The 23259-nt window shown below is 35.5% G+C and overlaps 1 protein-coding gene across 1 annotated transcript in view; it reads right to left on the minus strand.

Annotated features, from left to right (window-relative positions):
- Positions 1-23259, minus strand: part of PAXBP1 (PAX3 and PAX7 binding protein 1) — a 32962-nt gene that overhangs the window by 2186 nt on the left and 7517 nt on the right. Inside the window, exons 4-17 of the mRNA XM_045540557.1 lie at positions 21853-22074; positions 21196-21299; positions 19864-20081; positions 19163-19352; positions 15051-15174; positions 11516-11615; positions 11303-11418; positions 9190-9389; positions 7284-7428; positions 6497-6618; positions 5653-5729; positions 5229-5295; positions 1651-1797; positions 596-750 (exon numbers count right to left, since the gene is read on the minus strand). Of these exons, the coding sequence (XP_045396513.1) occupies positions 596-750; positions 1651-1797; positions 5229-5295; positions 5653-5729; positions 6497-6618; positions 7284-7428; positions 9190-9389; positions 11303-11418; positions 11516-11615; positions 15051-15174; positions 19163-19352; positions 19864-20081; positions 21196-21299; positions 21853-22074 (1987 nt within the window). The remainder of the gene's footprint in view (positions 1-595; positions 751-1650; positions 1798-5228; positions 5296-5652; positions 5730-6496; positions 6619-7283; positions 7429-9189; positions 9390-11302; positions 11419-11515; positions 11616-15050; positions 15175-19162; positions 19353-19863; positions 20082-21195; positions 21300-21852; positions 22075-23259) is intronic.

Raw genomic sequence — 23259 nt, forward strand, 5'->3', positions numbered from 1 at the left:
ATAACAACCAAAATGATATACACTAAGAACAAAATTAAAACATAAGCCAAAATCACCTGTCGAAGAATTTTACCATTAAAATCTTTACCATCTACTTTGCTTTTAATTTTTTTGTGGAAGATAGCAAATTTTCTTACAAGAAAATAAGGTTCTTTTCAAGAAGGGGGAATGAGAGAACAGAAAAATGTTTTGTTATAGAGGTATGACTAATGATGTGATCTAAACAAAAACCGAAACTTTTTGATTTTAGGAAGATACATGAAATCAAAGCTTTAAAAAGGATTTTTTCAAACTGTACTAGTTATTATGATTTACTTTTTACCCTAGAGATTTATCCCAAAATTACATGAACATCCACAATATTAATGTCCACAGAAAGATAATGGTTCATTCATTCCTTGTAACCCTCGATAAATAGCATATTGAAAAAAGATAAATGAAAGATTATGTGCATTTTGGTAGGATTATAATACTGAGTGAACGTACAATTTAAAATATAAACATGTCTCTAACTTGAAACATCTTAATACAAAAATCTGATGACAACTGAAGAAACTCTAGATTACCATTTCATCAAGTAATTACAAAAAATTACCTTGCATTTCTTTTTTCCACATCAGAGCACCCAATACTATTTCTATAAATTGTATCTGCTAAATGTACAAGGTATCGACAAAAGTTTTCTAACTGAGAAATAGTTCTCTCCCCTTTCAAATTCATGAACCACTGTTTGGGAAAACAATTGATTACCTATGGAGAAAAAAGATGCAAAATAAAATAGTTAAAACAGAATAAATGAAAGCATCTACCCTGACCTTCAACATAATACATTGTATCAGTGTAGCAAAATACATCACTTTTACCGCATAAATATATATACATATAAAAATAAATGAAAAAAATTACATTATACAAAGAAAAGTATCTAAAAGCTAAGCCTAGATAATGGGCATGACATATTTAACTAGAAGACTTGCTATTCAGCTGTAAATTACTCTGAAGGGATATTTTTTAAACCTGACTTCCTACATTAACTATACCTGAATTTTTACTCCAACTGATGGGTCAGGTATTCAAAGCAAAAGATAAATAATTTGTCTGGTATTTAAATAATAACATAAAATGAATAACCAATTGCTTCATTTTCCAGTCTTCCAGGATGCCCTAAATGAACTGAGTTCTCCTTTATCAGCAGCTTTTGATATAAAAATATGTGCAGTTGCAAATATGAAATTGTGACACCCCCACAATAATTCCACAAATAGGCATCCATGCTAGCAGTAGTGGGAGCCGAGTTGGCCCAGATTGAGGTTAAGATAGATAATAAGGTTTTTATTATTCCAGAATTAAAACTTTTACTAATACCTACAAAAAATTAAAACTTTACTAATACCTAAAAAAAATTAAAACTTTTACTAATATCTACAAAAATAATGATAGACATAGATGGACAGACATTACAGTACACATTTTTATGTGAAAAATGCTGTGGTGGTTTGGAACTACCTAAGTAAACTGATTGTCAACCTTACGCAAGTCCAATTATCAAAGGGGGTTACATAAAATTCCCAAATTTTCTTCAAATAAAGAAAACTTAATTCATCTTATCTTATGTACTTTAAAAACTACACTGTGTGTCATTTAACTCACATTTTGGGCTTTTTTGATGCTGTCATCTCCATATTCTGAATTCTGAAAAGCCATGAGAATGTATCTATTTAATAAGCCATCTATTGATAATTCCTGAAGAGTTTTATTTGAGAAAATGCCATACCACTGAAGAAAATTCCCTAATAGCTAGAAAGAAGGGGGAAAAAGATCACTGAGAGGCAATGTTAAGCAATTAAATTTAGGTATAAAGTAAATTAGTTACATAGCAAAATACCATATGAAATACAGTAGATAATGTCTTGCCAAAATACTGATAAGTACTTTCAAAGGTCCAAATATTTTCTAGAATTACTGAAGATTTGAATTTTAAATTTTACATTAGTTAAAATTTAAATAGACATATGTGGCTAGTAGCCATAATACTAGTCAGCACAGATACAGAACATTTCCATCATTGTAGATAGTACTACTGGGCAATGCTAATTCAGATAGTGTCTCCTCCATTCAAAATTATGCCTAAGCTAGTCCTATGACCCTCCCCCCAAAAGATGGGAGATTCTCTTTCTGACTACCACACTGCATGACTACCAGATCTCATGAACCTGGACCACGCTCTATCACTTGGACATCTCAAGCTACTCAAGCTCAATACATATAAAATGAAAGCCATTATCATAAAATGGAAGGCCCAATCCATCCTATCATAAGAATTTCCCAGTTATTTCCTAACACTGTCTATCCAACTGCTCAGGCCAAAAGCCTAGATGTATTTCTGGACCTCTCCCTCAAGTTGTTTGATTCTACCGCCATCAAATCTGTCCATTTCTCTCAGTTCTGGTTGCTACCCCCTAATCTAAGCTGCCATCATCTCTTTCTGAACCCTGTAGTCACTTCAGTGATTATGAGCAAGAGCTCTGGAGTAGCCTTTCTCAAACAGAGTTCAGCAAAAGAAATAAATAAACCTACAGAAAATGATCTGAGTGACTCTTTACTAAATTTTCCCAAGGATAATACATAGCTAGTACCATTCTAGATGAAAAGGAAAGAGAATTTATTATACACAATGGAAGCTTTAGGGTATTAGGTATGATTCCCAGTTGCAAAGAGCTGCTCAAGAGTCAGACTGGCCTGAGTTAGATTCCCATGTCTACCACAAACAACAGAATGACCCTGGGCAGGTTTGTTCTGTGCCTCACTATCCCAGAAGTAGAGTTAAAAAATAGTGTGTATCTCACAGAGCTGTTCTGAGGACATAACAAGACAACCTATATAAAAGGTGTGGCACAGTGCTTAGCACCTAGTAAATATACCATAAATACTAGTTCCCATTTTCATTACTACTACTTCAATCCATTATCTCCACATGCAGACAGAGTAATCTTAAAGATGGTGATCTGTTTATGTCACTTCCCTGCTAAACCCTTCCATGACCCACACATATATATGGTAAACTGATTTTTAACAAAAGCACAAAGCAATTCAATAGAGAAAGAATAGCCTTTTCAAAAACAGTGCTGGAACAAATGAACCTAAATTGAAGCCTCATACCCCATAATAAAAATTAACTAGAAATAAATCACAGACCTAAATGTAAAACTTAAAACTAAGAAACTTCTAGAGGAAAGAATAGGAGAAAAACTTTGTGGCCTTATGTTAAGCAAAGATTTGTTAGATATGGCATAATCCGTAACAGGAAAAAATGATAAATTGGACTTCATCAAAATTAAGAACTTCTGTACATGGAAGACTGTTAAAATGAAAAAACAAGCCACAGACTGTAAAATCTATATAAATTATTTGTCTGATAAAGGACTTCTTTCCAGAATATAGAACTCAAAACTCAGGAAGAAAAAAACTGCCCAACTTAAAACATGAGCGCAAGATTTGAGAAGACACTTCACCAAAAAACATACACAGATAGCAAATAAGCAGATGAAAACGTGCTCAATACATTAGGGAAATGCAAATTAAAATCACAATGGGATACCACTATACACCTAGTAGAATGACCAAAAACAAAACAAAACAAAACAAAAAAACCACGCTGACAACAGCAAGTGTGCTGAGAGTGAGGAATTACTAGGACACTAATAGAATACTGGTAAGAATGTAAAACCATACAGTCACTTCAGAAAATGACTTTGCCTAGTTGTTTCACCCAAGTGAAATGAAACTTTATTACTCAGAACACTGTAATAGTAACTTTATTCATAATTACACCAACTTGAATACAATCCAAATGTCCTTATATGGGAATGGATACAAAACTAAAAAACCCAACTTTGGTACAACCACCACACAACATCGACAAATCTGAAATACATTATGTCAAAAGAAAGAAGCCAGACTCAAAAAGACTCCCTACTATATAATTCCATTCATAAGACATTTCTTGCAAAGAAAACCACAGAACATTAACAGATTGGGAGATGGCCAGGGATTAGGGGTGGGCTTGACTAAAAAGGGGCATGGGGAATTTTGGGGAACAATAGTGTTACATATCTTGATTTTGGTGGTGATGACATGGTTGTATTCACTCATCAGAATTCACAGAACTATACACTAAAAAGAGAGAAATTTACTGTATATAAACTATACCTTAAAAAAACTGAATAAACAATCTTTCTGTGTCTTCCTACAACTTCTAAGATAAAGAACAAAGACTTTCACAGAACCTACTAGATCCTATAGCATCTGGACACCTAACCCCCTCCCTAACGCTAGCCACCCTATACTTTATTCAGTTCCTCCAATGTAGCCTGCTGTCTTTCACTTCAGGGCCAACTCCTAATTATTCCTCTGGTCTAATAATCTAAACTGCACTTCCTCAGGTAAAAGGCGATCTTCTGGGACTGGATAGTCAAGGTCTCTGTGCCCTTTGTCATATGCTTCCACACTAACTTGAATTTCCCCTTTCACAACTCATCATACCTGTGATTACTTATTCACTGTGTGCCAACTGTGCTGGACTGTAAACTCCATGAAGGCTCCCCTTCTATCTTATTCAGTGCTATATCCCCAAAACTTAGAAGAGTACCTGGGACAGCAGTCCCTCACTTATCGGCAGTTTAAGTTACCCAGTACAGTACATTAAGATATTTTCAGAAAGACAGAGACACAAAGAGAACACATTCATATAACTTTTATCACAGTACATTGTTAATAATTATTCTATTTTATTATTACTTATTGTTAATCTCTTACTGTACCTAATTTATAAATTAAACTTTATCATAGGTACATATATATAAGAAAAAACACAGTATATACAGGGTTCAGTACTATCTGCAGTTTCAGGCATCCACTGGGGGTCTTGGAGTATATCCCCTGTGGATATGGAGGGACTGCTGAACTCTATTTATTGCATAAATTGTGGCTTAGTTAGGCATTTTGTTAAGAAGCTTGGACCTTACTTTGAAACCCAGGATTCATTGTCTCTTGTTGAAATATCAAACTTGAATAAACTTTTGGAAAAAAATTAGTTAGCAAAATGGAGATTTTTGTATATATAAATAAAGCTAAGCCTATGGAGTTAATAAAAAACTGAAATACTTTTCAAAATATAATATAAAGTCAAACAAAATCTGAAGTCTTTTAGATACCCTATGGACACATACCTTAACCGAAGACCAAAACTGTCGTTGAAAAAACAAGTAAGGCCCAGAATTTTTATTTTCTAAGACACTGTTTAAAAAAAGAGAAAAACACAATGATCAAATATTTTATAAGTAGCTGCCATATGATTCCTACAAAAAAAAGGTTTTTCTATAAGTAAAACAGGTAGGTTTTTCAAAGAATTATATTCTGAAAGATAAAAAGCAATGGAAATTTATTCTGAAATACTGAGGGAGGACAGAGTATTAACCGCATTATTCTGCTTAGGGGAACAACGTTCCCACTGTGCTATCTCTTTGGAACACTGGCTTACACTACATAGGTAAAGTCCACATTTCAAGGTACCTTCAGTTTTCCAGAATTGTAGAAGCCTTCTCTGAAAGATAATGGAGAATATTGTTTTTAATATTCTTCAGAGTTACTTACTTTTTGGGATATAAAGGCATAAATACATCATCATCTAAAGTTCTTCTCATTCTCAATAGAAGTGCTTTTAGGTATACCTGAAGAGTTAAAAGTAGATCACGTATTTTAATAAGAACTGTGATAATAAAAATAAGCCATATTCCAAATCATATAATTGAGTAGTAAATTTTGAGTGAACCATTTTCTAAAATTTTTTATTTTCCTCATTGAAGGCCCTTATGTCATTAATAATTACCAGTCTATTAGTTCATTCCTCAACAATTACCAAGCAATAAAGTCATTTAGAAATCTTTCAATCTCTTAGACTACTGTATAAAGATCAGATGCATAATCTGGTTCTTCTCAAAACGAAGTCAGAGAAAATTCAACAATAATACAGAGCACCCACCTTCTCCATGTTTACATAGCTAATATAAAATGTTCTCTGAGGGAAAGCATCAGCTTTAAGTTTGGAAACAAGTTATAAAATAATACTTAGTCCTTTTATATGCTGTTTAAATGTTTTGGCATCTAAATTAACCATTCTAGTAGTTTTACATTTTTCTCCTTCCCCAAAAATACAGTTCTGAAAGGGACATTTGATTAGTTGAATTGGGAGTAGGGGAGTGGTGGTGAGAAATAGTACAAATGAGAAGCTGACTGATAGTATCTTCTTTCCATGTAGATTTTTTTAAATGAAAACTAGTAGCTCAAATTTTGTACACTTCAGGCTTATTAAAGGCCTGGATGACCAGAGTGGGAGAATCAGATTTCTAGTTGGTTTAGAATAACCACTCATTCTTCAACTTTTGATTTTCAATAGAAAAAGGGAAAAAAAGCCTCCCAAAGATAATAATTACATTACCTGTGTATTTTTATTTTCTGCATTCACTACTGAAGGATATCCATTTATTAATTTTAGTGTAATTCCAACCATTCTTGAAGTCTGTGTTGTAGAAAAAGGGTCCCACATATTTTCAGCTATCACTATTAAGAAAAAAATAGGGTATGTTGAGATACAGATATACAGAAGTAAATTACAGCTTACTTAAATCTGTATCACGCAGTCCTCTAATTGTAATGCCAATTCTAATTTATTTTTCCTTTCTCTCTACAATGTAAGTGTCAGTCTTCTTTGTCCTATTAACTATGGGAATTCTGAGGGACAGGGGAGGGATGTGGAGCAAGAATATAGTCTTCCTATTTCTGCTACTCAGAGAAAATAAACATTGGGGGAAAAGGATTTCTGTATTGAGATGTCTCAGCAGCAAGAATTTCTAACTAAACTCAAAACTTATTTCTAATATAGGTTTCTGTATCAATGATTCCTAATCTTTTTTGAGAAACTGATGAAACTGCTCCCCAGATAAACGCATATCCCCTCTCTAATTATGTATTCAGTTTTGCTCCAGGCAGTCTTTGAGTCTCTAAAACTCAACCATTGATCAATTACTCCCACAGGCCCACCTCAAGGGCCTTCAAGTCCCACAATAAGAACGCCCTACCCTTTAGCCATCTCTGGGCCATACAGTAAATATCATTTATCAGGCAATTTCTATGAGAAAATATGCTCTGTATTAAAAACTCTCTTAAAAATAGGTTTGGAAAAGCCAATGTGTCTGAATGTTCAACTCAGAAAACAGGAGATTTACCTGTTAGTTTAGGAAGAATCACCTTTTCCACAATGGTAGGTAGTAGTGCAACATCTACATCATCTTTTTCTTGCTCTCTTTCTTCACATCCATAAAACAGCAAAGATTCGAACCACAGCATATTCTCAAAGTCACGACATTTTGCCTAAAAAATATTAAAATGGTTACCCAAACATTTAAAATAGTGGCCATTTCTGCTTTCAGCCATAATAAGAGTAACAGGGACTGGATTTAGCTTTTGGTTGTAAACAATTAAAAACTGGACAAAATATGAAATCCACTTTCAGAGAAAGAACCACAAGCAGCACATGAAAGAAAGGAATCAAACGAAGTGAGCTATTGGTTCAGAACAGCAGAGCAGTCTTGCTGAGTAAAGGAGACAGAACATGGAGTTCAGGGAGGCTGACAAGAACTGGAAGCTAAGGGACCGGAGTGGGCTACACAGAAAAACAACTCCAAAATACACACAGCCTCTAGCCTTTGCTGTCTACCAAGACACCCAGGCACAGGGTAAAACTTCACAAGGTCTGGCAAAGAGCATCCAGGAGCTGTGAGCTGAATGCTTCCCAGAGCTCACATTTTTTTCAGTTGTGTTTTTAGGGCTTCAGGCTCAGCCTTCTTTTCTTATATTTTACACTTTCAATCCAGCCAATCTTAATCATGTCTACAGCTCTACCCATATGTTGGTAACTTCCGAAACCATACTGTAAACATACCACTAGACCTACCTATATAGTCTAATCCTAGTCCTCTCCCTTAGATACCAGGCCAATGGGGCCTACTGATTCCACCTCCTAAGTTTATCAACGTCTCACCCTCCCGACTTCCATTACCGCTGACTTAGTCCAGGTTTTCATTTCGTAACTGCCTCACTGCACTTTCCCATCAGGTTCTAAGTTCCTCTAGGATCAAAGGACCAAGTTCTTTGTACTTATGTTCATATTCCAGTGTCACTACATAAAATTTTAGCTGACTGAGAAAGGAACTATGTATCAAATGAAAAGCAACAGATAGCTCTTTTGGGAAGGTATGAAATTTAAAAGGAAAGATCATAAGATTATACCCAGATATAATCTGTATTAATTAATTATAGCCTGTGCCTAATTTCCCCTGAAAAATGTTTTGCTTAAGCTTATATCTGTAACTCTTGCCGGGGGCGGCGCCAAGGCCGCGCCTGTAAGACCTCGGGCCGCCCGGCGGGATGGGGACACGGCGCGGGGAGTGAGGTGGAGACAGCGGCGACAAGAGGAACTTCAGCCTGAGGGGTTCGCTCGCTCCCCCCTCTGGCTTGTCCGCCTCCATCTGCAGCCCCAGGCGCGGGGGCCGGGCCGGCGACGACAGGGGCATGTGGCGTTGGGTCCGGCAGCAGCTGGTAGGTGCTTCCTCCCCTTCACCTCCACGCGGCCGCCCCTGCGCGGCCTCTCGGCCCCGGGTGGCGGGGAAGGGCGGGCGGCGCAGGCCGGGGCGCGGGGGCCGGGCTAGGGCGCAGCAGGGGCGGGCGCAGGCGCAGGCCCGGAGTCCGGAGCCGGAGAAGCCCGCGCAGCCCCGGCGCCAGTCTCGCCTTCCAGCCTGGGCGGCTGCGGCTGGCGCCGGGCGGCGGGAGGCGGCCGCTTCCTGCCGGCGTTTCTCTCTTACTTCCTCCCGCTTGCTGCTCCCCGGTGGCTGCGGCCAGAATGGGAGGTTCCGAGCGGGGTGGTGCACCCCGAGGAACCAGGTGGAGGGAGCTGAAGGAGAGTAGGTCTTGGGGAGATTAAAGAGTTACAGATATAAGCTTAAGCAAAACATTTTTCAGGGGAAATCAGGCACAGGCTATAATTAATTAATACAGATTATACATATATAGTATCTGTAATACTATCCAGACATCAGGTTATATTGCTTTCTAACAGTGACAGAAGCTACCCACCTCCAAAGGAGTCCAAGTGAGGAGCTGCAGTCTTATGAGGGGGTTGAACAACTTTGGCAAACAAAGGCCGATGTAAGCATCCTTATAGGACATGTAGTATTTTGAACGCCATGCTTCAAACTGTGCTTTAATACAGTCGATTGAACAGAAACTTTCAAGGACATCTTCAAAAACTTTGCCGGATTCTTTTGCAATGCGATCTAAAAACAATGTAAAACCCCACAGAGAACCATGACTTAGCATGAAGTAGGAAAAAACAGTTCAATACTTTCAGTGTTTTCTCTGTAGCCTTACTATTGATCAGATAGGCTCATTAACAAAGGGCTATTAATCACAATTTAGAAGAAAAGACAAACAAAGGTAATTTAGCTTTCAATTTGTCTATTATGCAATCTAAGGTGCAGCCAGTCCTCGTTTTGAACAGTTTCAACATGCACAATTTTCTGTTACCAGGGTTTAGCTAAATAATACCTGTGCCCTAAAAACATAGTTCAAATTTCAGTTACCTGGTATATTAACTGTGAATAAATGCATAAAATACAAACTTTGCTGCTGGCTTTAGACTACAAATCACTGTGTAAACAATAGCTGTGCATCATGATTGGTGACATTGCTTCTTTCAAAGTCAGTTGGTGATTATATTAGTAATAACTGACACACACAAGCATCAGCTGAATGGATGCTAGGATCTTTAAGGGAAAATTTATTTGGGAATAAGATATTAATATGATGCCTCAGATGATTGGGAAAAGGAAATCTTTTATAATGGAGAGATTAAGTCCTAACAAACTTCATCAGAAGATCAATCTTAACATCAATAATAGTGGGACAATCTAACATTTTTTATGTGCTATTATGTAAGAAACAGCATCCTGTATTAAGTATTCTTGCCAAAAAAAAAAAAACTGAACCTGAATCTAATCAAACCTTCAGACCTAGCTTTCAATTTACAAGAAATACTATGAATGGAAGAACAAGTTGAACAATACCATGAGGAAACATACAAACAAATCCAGAATGTAGGATGTTCTACAAGACAAGTGGTTTGGTCTCTTCAAAAAGTTAATGTCCTAAACAAGCAATAAGGTCATGTGAATGTGCAGAGTAGTCATGGATACCCATTTATTCCAGATGAAAAAATGTAACAATCAAATGCAGAGCATAAACCTTGGGTGACTCTTGGTTTGGAAAATACAAATGAAAACCACAAAATAACTCCCCAAAAAACGGTTCTAAAAGAGGTTTTCTGTGGATGCCATTGAGGAAAATTAAATATCAACATGATATTAAAAAATTTTAGTTAATATTCTTAGGTGTGATAATGGCACTATGATTACAATGAAAAATATCCTCATTTTTAGGAAAAACATGCTGAAAATTTAAGGAGTGAAGTGCCATGATGTCTGTAGGTTACTTTCAAATGGTTGAGCAAAACACACACACACACACACACACCCACGTGTACAGAGATACAGCAAACTTGATGAAATGGCAAGCATTGTTCAATCTGAGGGATAGGGATATGGGTGACTGCTGTGCTATTCCTGAAATTTTTCTGTATGTTTAGGAATTTTTACCATAAAAAAAGTGGGAGAAAAAGAAGATTCTCCAACTAAGTTTCAAATGGCTTGGAGGCAATATAATTACAAATAATTATGGTGGGAAATGAAGACTTTTATTTGGAGATCCTTCTGGAAATGCCTCACACATAATACTAACTATTCCTCTAGGTTCAAATGATTCATGACTCTATAAATCAGGAGTTTTTTTCAGGTCTACTGCCAACCTTTACCTTTTCAGCCCAAATACGCTGAAGTTAGAGCTGCCCTCAGAATCCGACACATATTTTGGTCACTTAAAATTCTACTATTCTAAAGAATAACATCATTTATCATTCAAGTACTAAGTAAACCCTTTGACAAGGTGTTATCCCTATTTTTGAGAATTCATCATGATATTCACTAATAAAAATGGGTACAAGTTTTTGCAATTAAAAAAAAGTGTTTGGGTTCTAATGTAGAGGCCACAAAGATCCAAACCATTTCATGGTAAAAACCACACCCAAGTAGAAACCAAACTGACAACGAGTTTCATTTCCAAATAAATGTCTAACCTTTTTCCAGATTGAAATTAGTAATATCTGTAGAAGTTTCTTCATCATCACTGGAAAGGCCTTCAAGGTGATCTGCCATCTTACCAGTTTGCTCTCTGGCTTGTCTACGACGAGTCCTAAATAACAAACATGAAGTTTCCAAATCACATGAAAAAGATTCCTCCCTTCCCAAAACAAGCAAGCATTTCCCAAACAGAGTACTTTTAGAATTACCTCCTGGCCTCCCGCTCTGCAATCCGGCGTTTTGCATGTTCTTGATACAGTGCCCGATCTCGTCCAAAGGAATCAAGATTTGGTGCCATCAGAGCTTTATCTGTAAAACAGCAATGGTTAAAATTAAAAGCCTTCCTTCAACAATCTCGAGGAAAGAGTTTGCACAGAATAAGCCATTATGATAGACTGCTTGCTAATCTCAACAGCAGAATTCTGCAATAACTGGTAAACTGGGTAGGTTTTTAGTTAGAACAAATCTCAGTGTTATTCTGCATTCCCATGAAAAGAAGTAGGAAAGTTCAAGAATTGATTTCATTTTTAAGAGTCCGGCAACCCTACACAAATGCAACTGGGCTTACTCACTATTTTTATGTCTAAGTAACAAGACTAGTTTATGCTATCATGATGACCAAATAAATTAAAAATAAAAATTACCTGTGCAAAGGGAAAAATAATAGATTACATTTTCAAGGAAGAACTTAAGCATCACATGTTGAATGACATGAAATGAGAGCAAAGAAACATAGGTAGGAAAACATAGGAAAACAGCTTTGTTGCAAGAGTTTAATAATTTATTCTATTTTATTCTAATTTTGCTTTGTAGAAATTTACTCTATCAATACTTTTAGAACAAGGCAAAAGTATAGATTGAAAACTGTATCTGAGTAGGACCAACTTACACATTCTCAAACACTACTCTTTCATGGCACACTTGGCCTTTTTTAAAAAGAAAAAATCTTTCTAGGGTAATTTTCTAGCTTTAGATTCCAATTCTTCTATTTAAATTTATATTTCAGTTACCATACTTTTAGTTTCCAAGAGTTGGTTCTTATTCTTACAATATTCCTCTTCTATAGCATTCTATACTGGTATTGAGTAAGATACCTTCTATTACCTTTAAAACATTTCAATTACGTTTTAAAGCTTTTTGCTGCTGTCCACATTGTCTTTTTCCTCAGTCCTTTTGTTCTACTACTTGTGTTGGTCTTTATGATGACTATTAATTGCCTGTTCACATATAAAAGCAAGATTGGAAGCTCTGTGTGCATAGGTGGGAGTTGTCTAAAAGAAGCAACTCCATCACATCACTGGGTAGGAAAGCCATTTCTTTTATTGGGGACTCCCAGCTGTTAGTGTCTCAGGGTCTTTTCTCCATTCTTTCATCAGAAAAGACTCCTCTAATCTTGTCTAGGGTAGAAGGGATGGCGGAAACATCTGTCTGCTATACTTCTCTCATTTTTACATTTTAGTTCCACACTATGTAGATATTCTGCAAAGTATAGAATAGTTATGGGAAATAAACAACCCAAGAGATTGGGGGAAAGAGGGTTCTCATGTAAGACAAAAGACATCCATTTAAGACATGCTAGCTAGCTGTCTGTTCATTTAAAAAAAAAAGGCTTGTGCATATTTTTTCTCTGATGTCAGAAATATGTCACCAAAATCAGCAGCAGGAAAAACAAAACCAAAAATCAGCTCTTACTTCAGAGTATCCTAACTATCATAGTCTATTATTTTCAAAAGCTGACTTTTTTTAAAAGAGTTTTTCATTCATTCAAAATAGCTCTGATATTAGGAAGATGTGTGCCAGAGTTCACTAATTTACAATGGAAGATTACTACAGTAAACAAGAAAGATGCTCCAGCCCCACCTCAACTATGAGTTCACTACACACCCTAGATGAAGTAGATAAATTAGCTAAAATATCCCAAACTATAGAAATAATTCCTGACTCTTTAAGAGGTATCTTTCATTAAAAAAATATTTTAAAGACTACTCATTACCTACTTAAACATTGCTTATTTACAGATTTTATAAAATGTATATTGGGGAGATACGTGAATGTAGATGACGCAAGTGATAACCTCCTTCATTTCTGTAAGAACTATACATAGTAATTGTGCACAAGTGCTTATAAATCTAAACACATAACTTTCAGGCTATTCTTTAAAAAAAAAAAGATCAGAATTGATTCTTCAGTATCTCAGCAATTCTTCTCAAATCTCTGGCAATTAATACATACTACCTCTACAATAGTATTTTTCACTTTCCCATTATCTTTCAATTTCCAACTTTCAGTCTAATTAACAGGTATCATTCAACTCTTCTTCAAATTCCATATTAAGTATATAGCTCCATATTCTGAATAACAGATTGTAGGTGGGAAAGGTATCTGATGAAATGCACAGTTCACACAAACCATCTAATTTAAAAAGTAAATGACTTCCCTTCGTAGTTGAATGGTTACCTGTATTCTGCCCCAGAAATCTGGTTCTGTCTGGATCAAAAGTGATCTGGGAGGGATGCATTAGTCATTCGGGTGCCCAATGTTAATAGTTCGATTTAAACTTGTATGGCAAAAACAGAAGGTCAAAGATATTTATATGGCTCACAGCTGAGTCTGTCTCAGCTCTGAGGGCCATATTACCATCTCTTTATGCTTCTCTAAAACCCATCTGATATACAGGAGGATGCTTTCTCGGAGATCCAATGTCTCTCTGACTTGGAGGACACCTTGTATGGCAAGGCATTGCTTTCGGAAAGAATAACATTAGGGTCCTTTGCACTTCAGTCACCTGAAGTGGTTGTTTAACATGCAGGTTTCTGGACACCAAAGACCTAGGTAAGAATCTCTAGGGCTAGGACCAGGAAATCTGCATTTTAAATGAATATCAGGTAATTGTGATACACTCTTCCATTTGAAAACTAGTGACATGGGAACAAAGAGATGACAAAAGAAGCCACAAGGAATCCACACCAGGAAAATTCCTATTAGGGCACTCAAGAATATGAAGGGAAATGGGAAAAAATGGAATTTCTCAGCTAAATTGTTTAAAAAGGTTTCAAATTAGTTTTGGTTTTCCATAACACGTCATAATGAAAGTAACAGGAATTCAATTTCTACATTTTTACACAAAATTTCCAGAACTGTAGGCATCAACTGACTTACTAAAAAACTCATTATACAAGGCAAACTAGAGAAAGGAACATTTAAAAAGAAAATACAAAAAAGTTTGCTTTATCCAAAGGGTGAAGCTCAAACTCCCCTAATCTTGGAGTTGTGTCATTTTGTTATATAATACAGCTCCCATCCCCCTCCCCACAAACTTTCCCAGTCCCTAAACTCAAAATCTTTCACTGTGATCAACAGCATTTGTACTGGTGTTATGAACAGGATGAAAATGGAAATCAAAAAAATCAATTAGGACCAAACAGATAGTGATTTTAATATAAAATACCAATAACGTGTTTTTTATACTCTAAAGGAGAATGAAAAAATATGCCCAAAGAAGAATAAGACTGATAGCATATTATCGCATGTACTTTGAGCTCCTCTGTGAAGCTATATTTTCTTAAACACAATTCAAGGACATGTTGTTATAATTTTTAGATCTACCTGACATAAGAGCAAGGAAATTTGTTTCTTAAAAAAAAACAAAAAAAAAACTGCTCTGAGATCTCTAATTTTCAATTAGGCTGCACTAAGTAAACAAGGTTGTTTAATGAATAATAAAAACCTTCAAGATGGACTGACTTGAATGGCTTGAAAACTCCGAAGATTCATCTTTAATATCATCTTGTCGTCTTTGGACAAGGCGGGAAGCTCGCTGTTTGTACAGCTGATGTATTGCTGATTCAAGTTCATTAATCAGTGGCACCTGTAAAAATACAACACACTCCGTAACACCAAACTCCTCAGCTGCTTACTTATTTGAGGGTTCCATTCTATTTCCGGATTTCTGAAAAAGTACCCTCTCTATGGACAGAATATTCATGAATCCCCAACAGCACATAAATATCAATTCAGTTTTACAATGCTTAGGAAACATGAGTTCTTCTTCTAATCCAATAATGTCCAGTGCCTAGTTATTGGAGTAAAAGTCTGGTTAAGAAAGGTAACATTTCAATATTAATAGAGAGAACAAGTAATGTCAAAAATTTTAATGTTTTTTCTTTAAAGAATACTTAAGTACTTAGAAGTCTTTTAAATGTCTATTTTTAATTTTTCAGCAGCATAATTTCCATTGCAATGGCTCTGAATAGGTAAGAACAAAGAGTCTGCTAACTGGCCAATTTTGGACATTTAAATTGCTCTGCCACTCATATGTACCAAGTATCTTGTAGTAATATGTTCAACTATTTTGCAGCTTTATTATACATTTTAAACATAAACGGAATGATTTATAAGGCAAATAAAATGTTTAGCTATCACTAACCTGTCTGAAATCAATATATCTCAAACTGAGAAAGTTCTTCCCTTCCTGTCAAATGTTTAAATTTTTCCATATTTTGTAATAAAATTCTTCACATGGATTCTCAGCTTACAAAGTCAAGAGATTTTTTTCAGGTTAATATTCACAGCTAAAGCATTTACTTGATTCATATAGAATATAAAAGCTTATAGAACATGAGACCTAACTTTAAGAAAAAAAAACAAACAAACAGAAAATGTTCTCTTTATAAATACCTTATGTTATAACCAAATGCTATGAAACTTTCACAAAACACTAATGACCACTAGACATACCTGAGGAAACCAGAAATTCTAGTTTCCTGGTTGTTAGTGCAAATGGAAAACACATTATTTAGAGTTTGGGAACACTGGCACCAAGTGTTATAGCAGCTTCCTGAACTGAACAGACTGCAAATGGAAAATAAAAAAAGGCAGGTGGAATACAAAGATGTCTGTAATAAAAGCAATTTTATATACTTGCATGATTTCACTGCAAAAGTAGCAAATGTTCACAGAAAGGTCAAACTGATGGAGTCATGTGCCACAGCATGGGCAACAATGTCCCCAAATCTGCAATGATTATCCTTGACAGCTGAGTCCAGAGACTCTATCATTAAAATTTACTATAATCTGATTTCCCTTTAATAATTACTGCCATATTATTGTGACATACACTTTCCCACCCCCTCATTTAAAAAAAAACATTGCAGGACTAAAAACAAATGTACCTAGCAAGCATTCTTTTAGTCCTGGAGATTGTTAACCTTTCTCTTCTGTAAGAGCTACATATCTGAGCTGGCATCACACAGAATTTAATTTTCCAATTTATAGTTAAGATTCTGACAATGTAGTTTTTCTGTTTAGGAATTGGAATGCCTTTAACAAAGCTCAAAGGAAAACTTTACTGAGAATAAAAACTCTGAACCACATTTTCAGCTCTCATTCAAATTGCTTAACAATACTGATTTATCTCAAGAGTCTGCACTGTGACAATTTCTTTACCCTCTCCAAACTCAAGACTGTTATTGATTATTACTATTTTAGGATCAAATTTAAGCCAAAGAACACAGGAAAGATGATTATAGGGAAATAAAACAATGCAAAGTTAAAATGATTTACAAATAATTTAAAACCTAAGTTCAAAAACCACTTAAACCTTATAAGGAAAGAGGAAAAAACAAGGAATCTTTACCTTTTTATGATCTTACCCTGAAATAATATTTTTTAGTATAATAACTAAACTGAATATTCAAATCTATCCAATTGTTCCTAAATATTTCCAAGATGACAATTTATGGTATTATCAACTCAACAACATTCTTAATAAAACTGAATGCATATGAAGATGTCAGAATAAAATAAAATACTCATCTTTAAAAGAGGGTATATCTATCTCTCTTTTAATTAAAATGTAATCACTATAAAATATATAAGGTTTAAGATCTGCTCCAAAAACATCTAAGGGACTATAGCCACATTAGCACAACCTGAAGTAACTTCTCTAGGACAGGATAATCAAGGAGAGATGAAGTACGCTAATAATTCAGCAATTAAAAACTATATAAAGTAGGTATCCTACTATTCTTTTTAATTCAAGAATGGTATGATCTAGTAGATCATATTACTGTCGAATTTTTTAGAGTTAACTGTGTTTGCAATTACAAATGTCTTAGTTTACTCAAGTTAAGTTCCAAATCAAAGGCCAAGGTACTTCAAAAACCTCCCCAGGGAAAGCCTAACTTACAAAAACATAGTTTAAGAAAAAGATCCTTTCTCTAGTCACAAAGGTTATGGGACCAGCTCCCAAGGTCCCCACTGGGCTCAGAGGGGCTTTACCAGTAGGAAGGACCGTCAGCTCTGACACTTAGGTTCCACTTCCAATCTTGACTCCAACCCCCTGCACAGAGGAATACAGTCAAGTCTATGTTTCTTCCCCAACCTAAGCAACTGATCGCCCAGATGGGATATCGTAACTCAAACTGCATTTGCTTCTCCAGAAACCAAGTAATAAGGATAAAACATGGCCGGGTGCGGTGGCTCACGCCTGTAATCCTAGCACTCTGGGAGGCCATGGCAGGCGGATTGTTTGAGCTCAGGAGTTCGAGACCAGCCTGAGCAAGAGCAAGACCCCGTCTCTACTAAAAAATAGAAAGAAATTATACAGACAGCTAAAAATATATATATAAAAAAAAAAAAAAATTAGCCGGGCATGGTGGCGCATGCCTGTAGTCCCAGCGACTCAGGAGGCTGAGGCAGGAGGATCGCTTGAGCCCAGGAGTTTGAGGTTGCTGTGAGCTAGGCTGACACCAGGGCACTCTAGCCCAGGCAACAGAGTGAGACTCCATCTCAAAAAAAAAAAAAAAAAGGATAAAATATGATAAATCCTACAGAGAGGACATGGCGAATGCTGTCTCATGCTGGATCTGACCGCAGATTGACTGGAACCATTAAAACCCATCAGGAAGACACAGTCTGGCACCGTTCTTTTGCCAGCCTTTGGTTTTAGGGTATTGAAGTAAACAAAAGAGATTTAAAACAAAAAAGTTAAAATACTCATTTAACCACACTATATGCTTATAAATTCTATGCTAATCTGCATAGCCATTATGATGAGAGGAAATGTTCCTTCCAATCCAAAGTTCAGAGACAGGATATTTAAAGACCATGATTTTAATTTTCTTTTTTTTAAAGATAAGGCTACAAAGTCCACTAGTGTTGGTTATAAACCAACATCAAACAATACCTTTATTTTAAAGAAAAATCAATTACGAGGTCACTTGAGAAATTAGCTGTGTGCACCTAGTTTTTAAAAACGCAAACAATAAACGGTGTAATAGAATGCAAAAAATTGTGCCAAGTATCATACTGAAAAAAATGAACTTGGAAGAAATGAGACCTTAAAAAATATTATGTCCAATGAATGGTTTCTGAAATGAATAAAGCACAGGTTTACTTAAGATGAAAACATTAGCAGCAATGGCAACCATCTAGAGTAAAAAAAAAAAAAACTAACAAAATTTTACAACTTTATTCATATTTAGAATAACTTGTAGAAACAGTTTAAAAATAAGTTTAGACCTAAACCATAAAAAAGAAAATTCCATCAAAATGAGTCCCTTATAGTTGAATAATTCAGTGTAGGCTAATAATCTAGCATTATATTGAGATAAGACTCACCAAAGCCTTATTTAAATGTGCTTTGAGGTATTATCTTTTTTTCTGTTTTCAACAAAGGTACTATAATGCCCCCAAGAGATAATGCCACTAATGAAGAAAATGAAGCACGAGTTTCACCACTTCTAAAGTTGAATTCTGTGAATATTTCCTGATAATTACAGAATGTTCTACACAAGGCCATTTAGACCTCCCTAATTTTGCCTTATTCAAAGAGATTAATATTTTTACATTCTTACCTTTTCACTGAAACACTCAAGCAAGTCTTGGACATACCCTCGCATTTCTTGCAAAAATTTATACCGTTCACCAATACCCCCAGAAGACCCTTCTAATCTTTCGATAGCCCTGGTAGAGTCCACTCGGCTTTGCAGATGTTTTTCATGCTGCTGTCGATTTGTTTTGTGCAATTCTTTCATGGAGTCCAACCTTAAGAACACAAAAGGATAAATATAACACATTTACATCCAAAAGTCTATGCTGTCAGGACTCTTGCAATATTATAATAATGCATTTAGTTCCACTATTAGAACATAAAAATACTTGGAATGGCATCTTTTCATGTGTACTGCTTTTTTCCTCCAAAAAAAAGGCAGTTTACAGACTTCGTATAAAGTTATTTGGGAGCTAACCCAAAAATCTCACTCTTTTGCTTTTCCCCCCATAGCTTGACTACACTTTTTCAGAGTCCAAGAGGTGCAAACTTAGAACTGTCTTCAACAAAATCATGGAGTGGCATTTTTTATAATTTTTCAAGGCTTCCACAGAAGTAATCCAAGAAGGTAGCAGAACAAAGTATGAAGTCATCTTCTGTTTAGCGTTTGAAGATGGGCCAGTGAATCTTCTTTGCTGATGTTCTGCATCTGCTACCCCAGACTACAAGTTGCCTGAGGGAACAGAAAGCTAGAGGACAGGTCTTTAAGAAGTTGATCTGCCCTACCTGTCTTTAAGCTGTTTCTTTACCAAATCAATAGTAACGGGAGTCATCTCATTACTGGGAGTTTTGAAAGGGACTGTATTATCTGTTTTTTGAGATTTGGCATCTGATGATCCATAGGCCGTATAACTATAAGGAATGCCATAGGATGAACCATAAGGCATTGTCTGGTAAGTGTTCTGGTAGTACATATTCACTTCAGCGGGCTGACTCGCTTGAACCTAGAAAAGAAATGGGACAGATATGAAAATTAGAAGCTAAACCTTTGCAAAGAATAATATGCCTTTAGGATTAAAAAAAAAAAAACATCTAACAGCAAAAATTATACCCATTTCCCAAACAGTCTGTAATTAAAATAAATAATTGCAGTATTATTCAAAATTAGATAAGAGTAGCACTGGATGAATGTCCTGTCTCTTGATGGAATCACTGTATTAAAAAGTAATTTCCAGAAAAACGTATTATCAGAGAAGTTTAGAGTTGAAAGGGGCATTAAAAATAATCCAAGGCCACTTCTTTTCAATGGAATCAGATAAATGTCTTGCCCATGGTCACGGAATAAATGGGCAGCCAGAGATCACAATCTAAGACTCCTGACATCCAGTCCAAGACTTTCCTTAATATACTACGTTCTTAATACCACCCAAATGCATGCAAATTCTGCCTAAAAATACTCATTTATGCAATTTTCCCCACTGTATTACTTAATGCTATAAAACAAATTATTATAACTACCTGGCAAGATATTTTTCACCTATCTCAGTACGTTTCTGCATTAGAAATCCATCTTAATCAAAATTTTTAAAGTCCCTGAAAATAAACTATACAGGAAAGAAAAAGTCTATCTAAAGCAGTGGTTCTCAAACTTTAGCGTACATCAGAATCAATTAGAGGGCTTGTTAAACACAGATTGCTGGAGCCCCCCCCCCCCCCCCCCCCGGGAGTATGTAACTCTGTTGGTCTGGGTCTGGGGCAGGGGCAAGGACTTTTGCATTTCTAACGCACTCCCAGGTGACAGTGATACTGCTGGTTGAAGTATCTCTTTGAGAAACACTGATGTAAGAAACTGGAAATTCTTCCATCATTCTGACTGCAAAAGGCAAAATATAATACAGTTTCCTCTAAAAGCCTATGAATATATACAGTTCTCTGATATAGAAAAAAAATAAAAGAACAAAAGCCTACGAATATATAACTTCATGTGATTTTCCTGATTATGTTACTTGAATGAATTGACGAACATTCAATATGGAATGTTTTTACTTTGTAAGAAAAGAAACAAAAAGGCTTTTCAATCTACTTTTTAATTTTCAAGTTGAATTCTTTAGTTCTTACCTGAGGGATATTAATTCCTTTTCTTATCTGCTCCTGTTCCCATCGGCTGAGCTCCTCATCTTGTTCTCCAGTTACTAAAGCATCGTCATCACTCCCCTCAATACCTGTGGCCATTAGCAACAAAGGAAAGTTAAGTAACACTCAAAAAGGAGGGAGGGAAGAGAAGCTATCCTGATATTTCACAAGAATTGAGCAAAACTATTGTTATTAACTCAATCTTACTAAAATGTCTATTATGATCTCCTCTCTCATTGATACTCCTGACTTTGTTTAAACACAGCATCCCCTGAAGCTAAAGGCAGTATTAACATAATGGTTAAAATGTTAGGTAGGTTTCTTAATCTCTGTAAGCTTGACATCAACTCAAAGGGAAGAATAAAACCTAATGCCGCCTAACAACACTGAATTATATAAATTTATGCATGTAAAGTGCTTAGCACACTACTAGCCACACAAGAAGTGTTTAATAAATGTTAGTTACCACAATCATGCTATAGTTTTCAAAAAATTCCAGTAAGAGACTTGCACCCAAGCAAGAACAGTCCTCTAACATAAAACAGTTAATTAAGTGTAAATACTTTTTGGCTATAATATCAAATCACATTTAATAGTAATGCAATGGGCCAATGCGCTTACTATTCAAATAAATCACATTACCTATTTCCTCAGCAATTTTTTGTCTTTGTGACTTTTCTTTCACAGAAAAAACTATACGGCGTTTCTCATCATCATCTTCATCATCGCTGGCATCGTTCTCATCTTCCCTAACAAGGCGGCCTTTACCAGGCTCATTATCATGGGGAGTGAAATCTCCTAATTCCCGGGCCATCTGACGCTTTTTCCTTGCAGCATGTATAAAAGCTGCATCTGGAATTTCTCCTGGAAACAAATGGTAAGAATTATAAAATATATCAGTAGTAGAGATATGAAGTTTCTATTTCTTGAAAATATGAAGCGTAACATAATGCAAGATAGCCTGGTCACAGCTGCTGGCACCCCCTCCCTTCCCAAACGGTGCCTGCACTCCAATTGATTTATATTTTTAATTCAGTGTAAATGGAAGCTAAAACTCACTAAGGAAACTAAAAAGAATATACAATGGCAATATATACAGGAAAGAGTGGGACACGGGAAAAATGGAAAACTTACCAAAGCTGTTTTATTTTAACTGTAATTTTTTTTTATTTTTTAAGAAATAAAAGCAATGAAACCATATCACTAAACTGGAAAACAAATAAAAATAACAAAACTGGTACCCACAATCTCAAGACCCTAAATGCACTATTTGATTTATAGCACATTTCTCTTGCAGACATTGTTTTCAATTCACCTGTAATCATATTGTATATATAATTTTGTACTTAATTATTCTTCATATTAAAGCATAAGCTTTTCTCCATGTTATTTTTCCACATAAATTTAATTTTTAATGTCTTAACAATATTTCCTGGACAGTTGCAGTTAATGCCTTGCTACTTGCCTAATTGTTACTTAACTAGCTACATAATATCCCATCAAGTAACTGTACTGTAATTTACTAAGCCTTTCCCCTCCTGCCATTTTTCCTAAATTTTGCTCATTGCAAATAATGTTGCAATAAAAACATTATTTCCTTGGGATAAATTTCTAGAAATGGAAAGACAAGGGTCAAGGGTAAGAACATTTTGAAATCTATTGATTCATATTGCCAAATAGCTTCAAATAAGGACTGTAGCAATTAGACTGCCACTAGTGAGATATATATAAAATTTAGCACAACTTTTCCAGCCTAGAGTAGGCATTTTTAAATTTTACAAACATTAAAATTTTATGAGTTAAATGGTACCTCTTCATAATTTAAATTTGGCTACTAAGCACTTATTCAAAAGCTGATTAGCCAGTGGATAGATTTGTAAACTATTTCCAATAAAAAAGTAAAAAGGAAGAAAAATATGGACATAAAACTAATCTTAATTTGAAATAAATAAAAAAAAGAATTTGGACTACTTACCTATTTACTTGAAGATCCATTTACTTAAATAAAAAAATTGTGAATAAACTTGGGAAAGTTGGGTAACTTCTAGT

Source organism: Lemur catta, chromosome 1, assembly GCF_020740605.2.
Source record: "Lemur catta isolate mLemCat1 chromosome 1, mLemCat1.pri, whole genome shotgun sequence".
In the NCBI taxonomy this organism is placed as follows: domain Eukaryota; kingdom Metazoa; phylum Chordata; class Mammalia; order Primates; family Lemuridae; genus Lemur; species Lemur catta.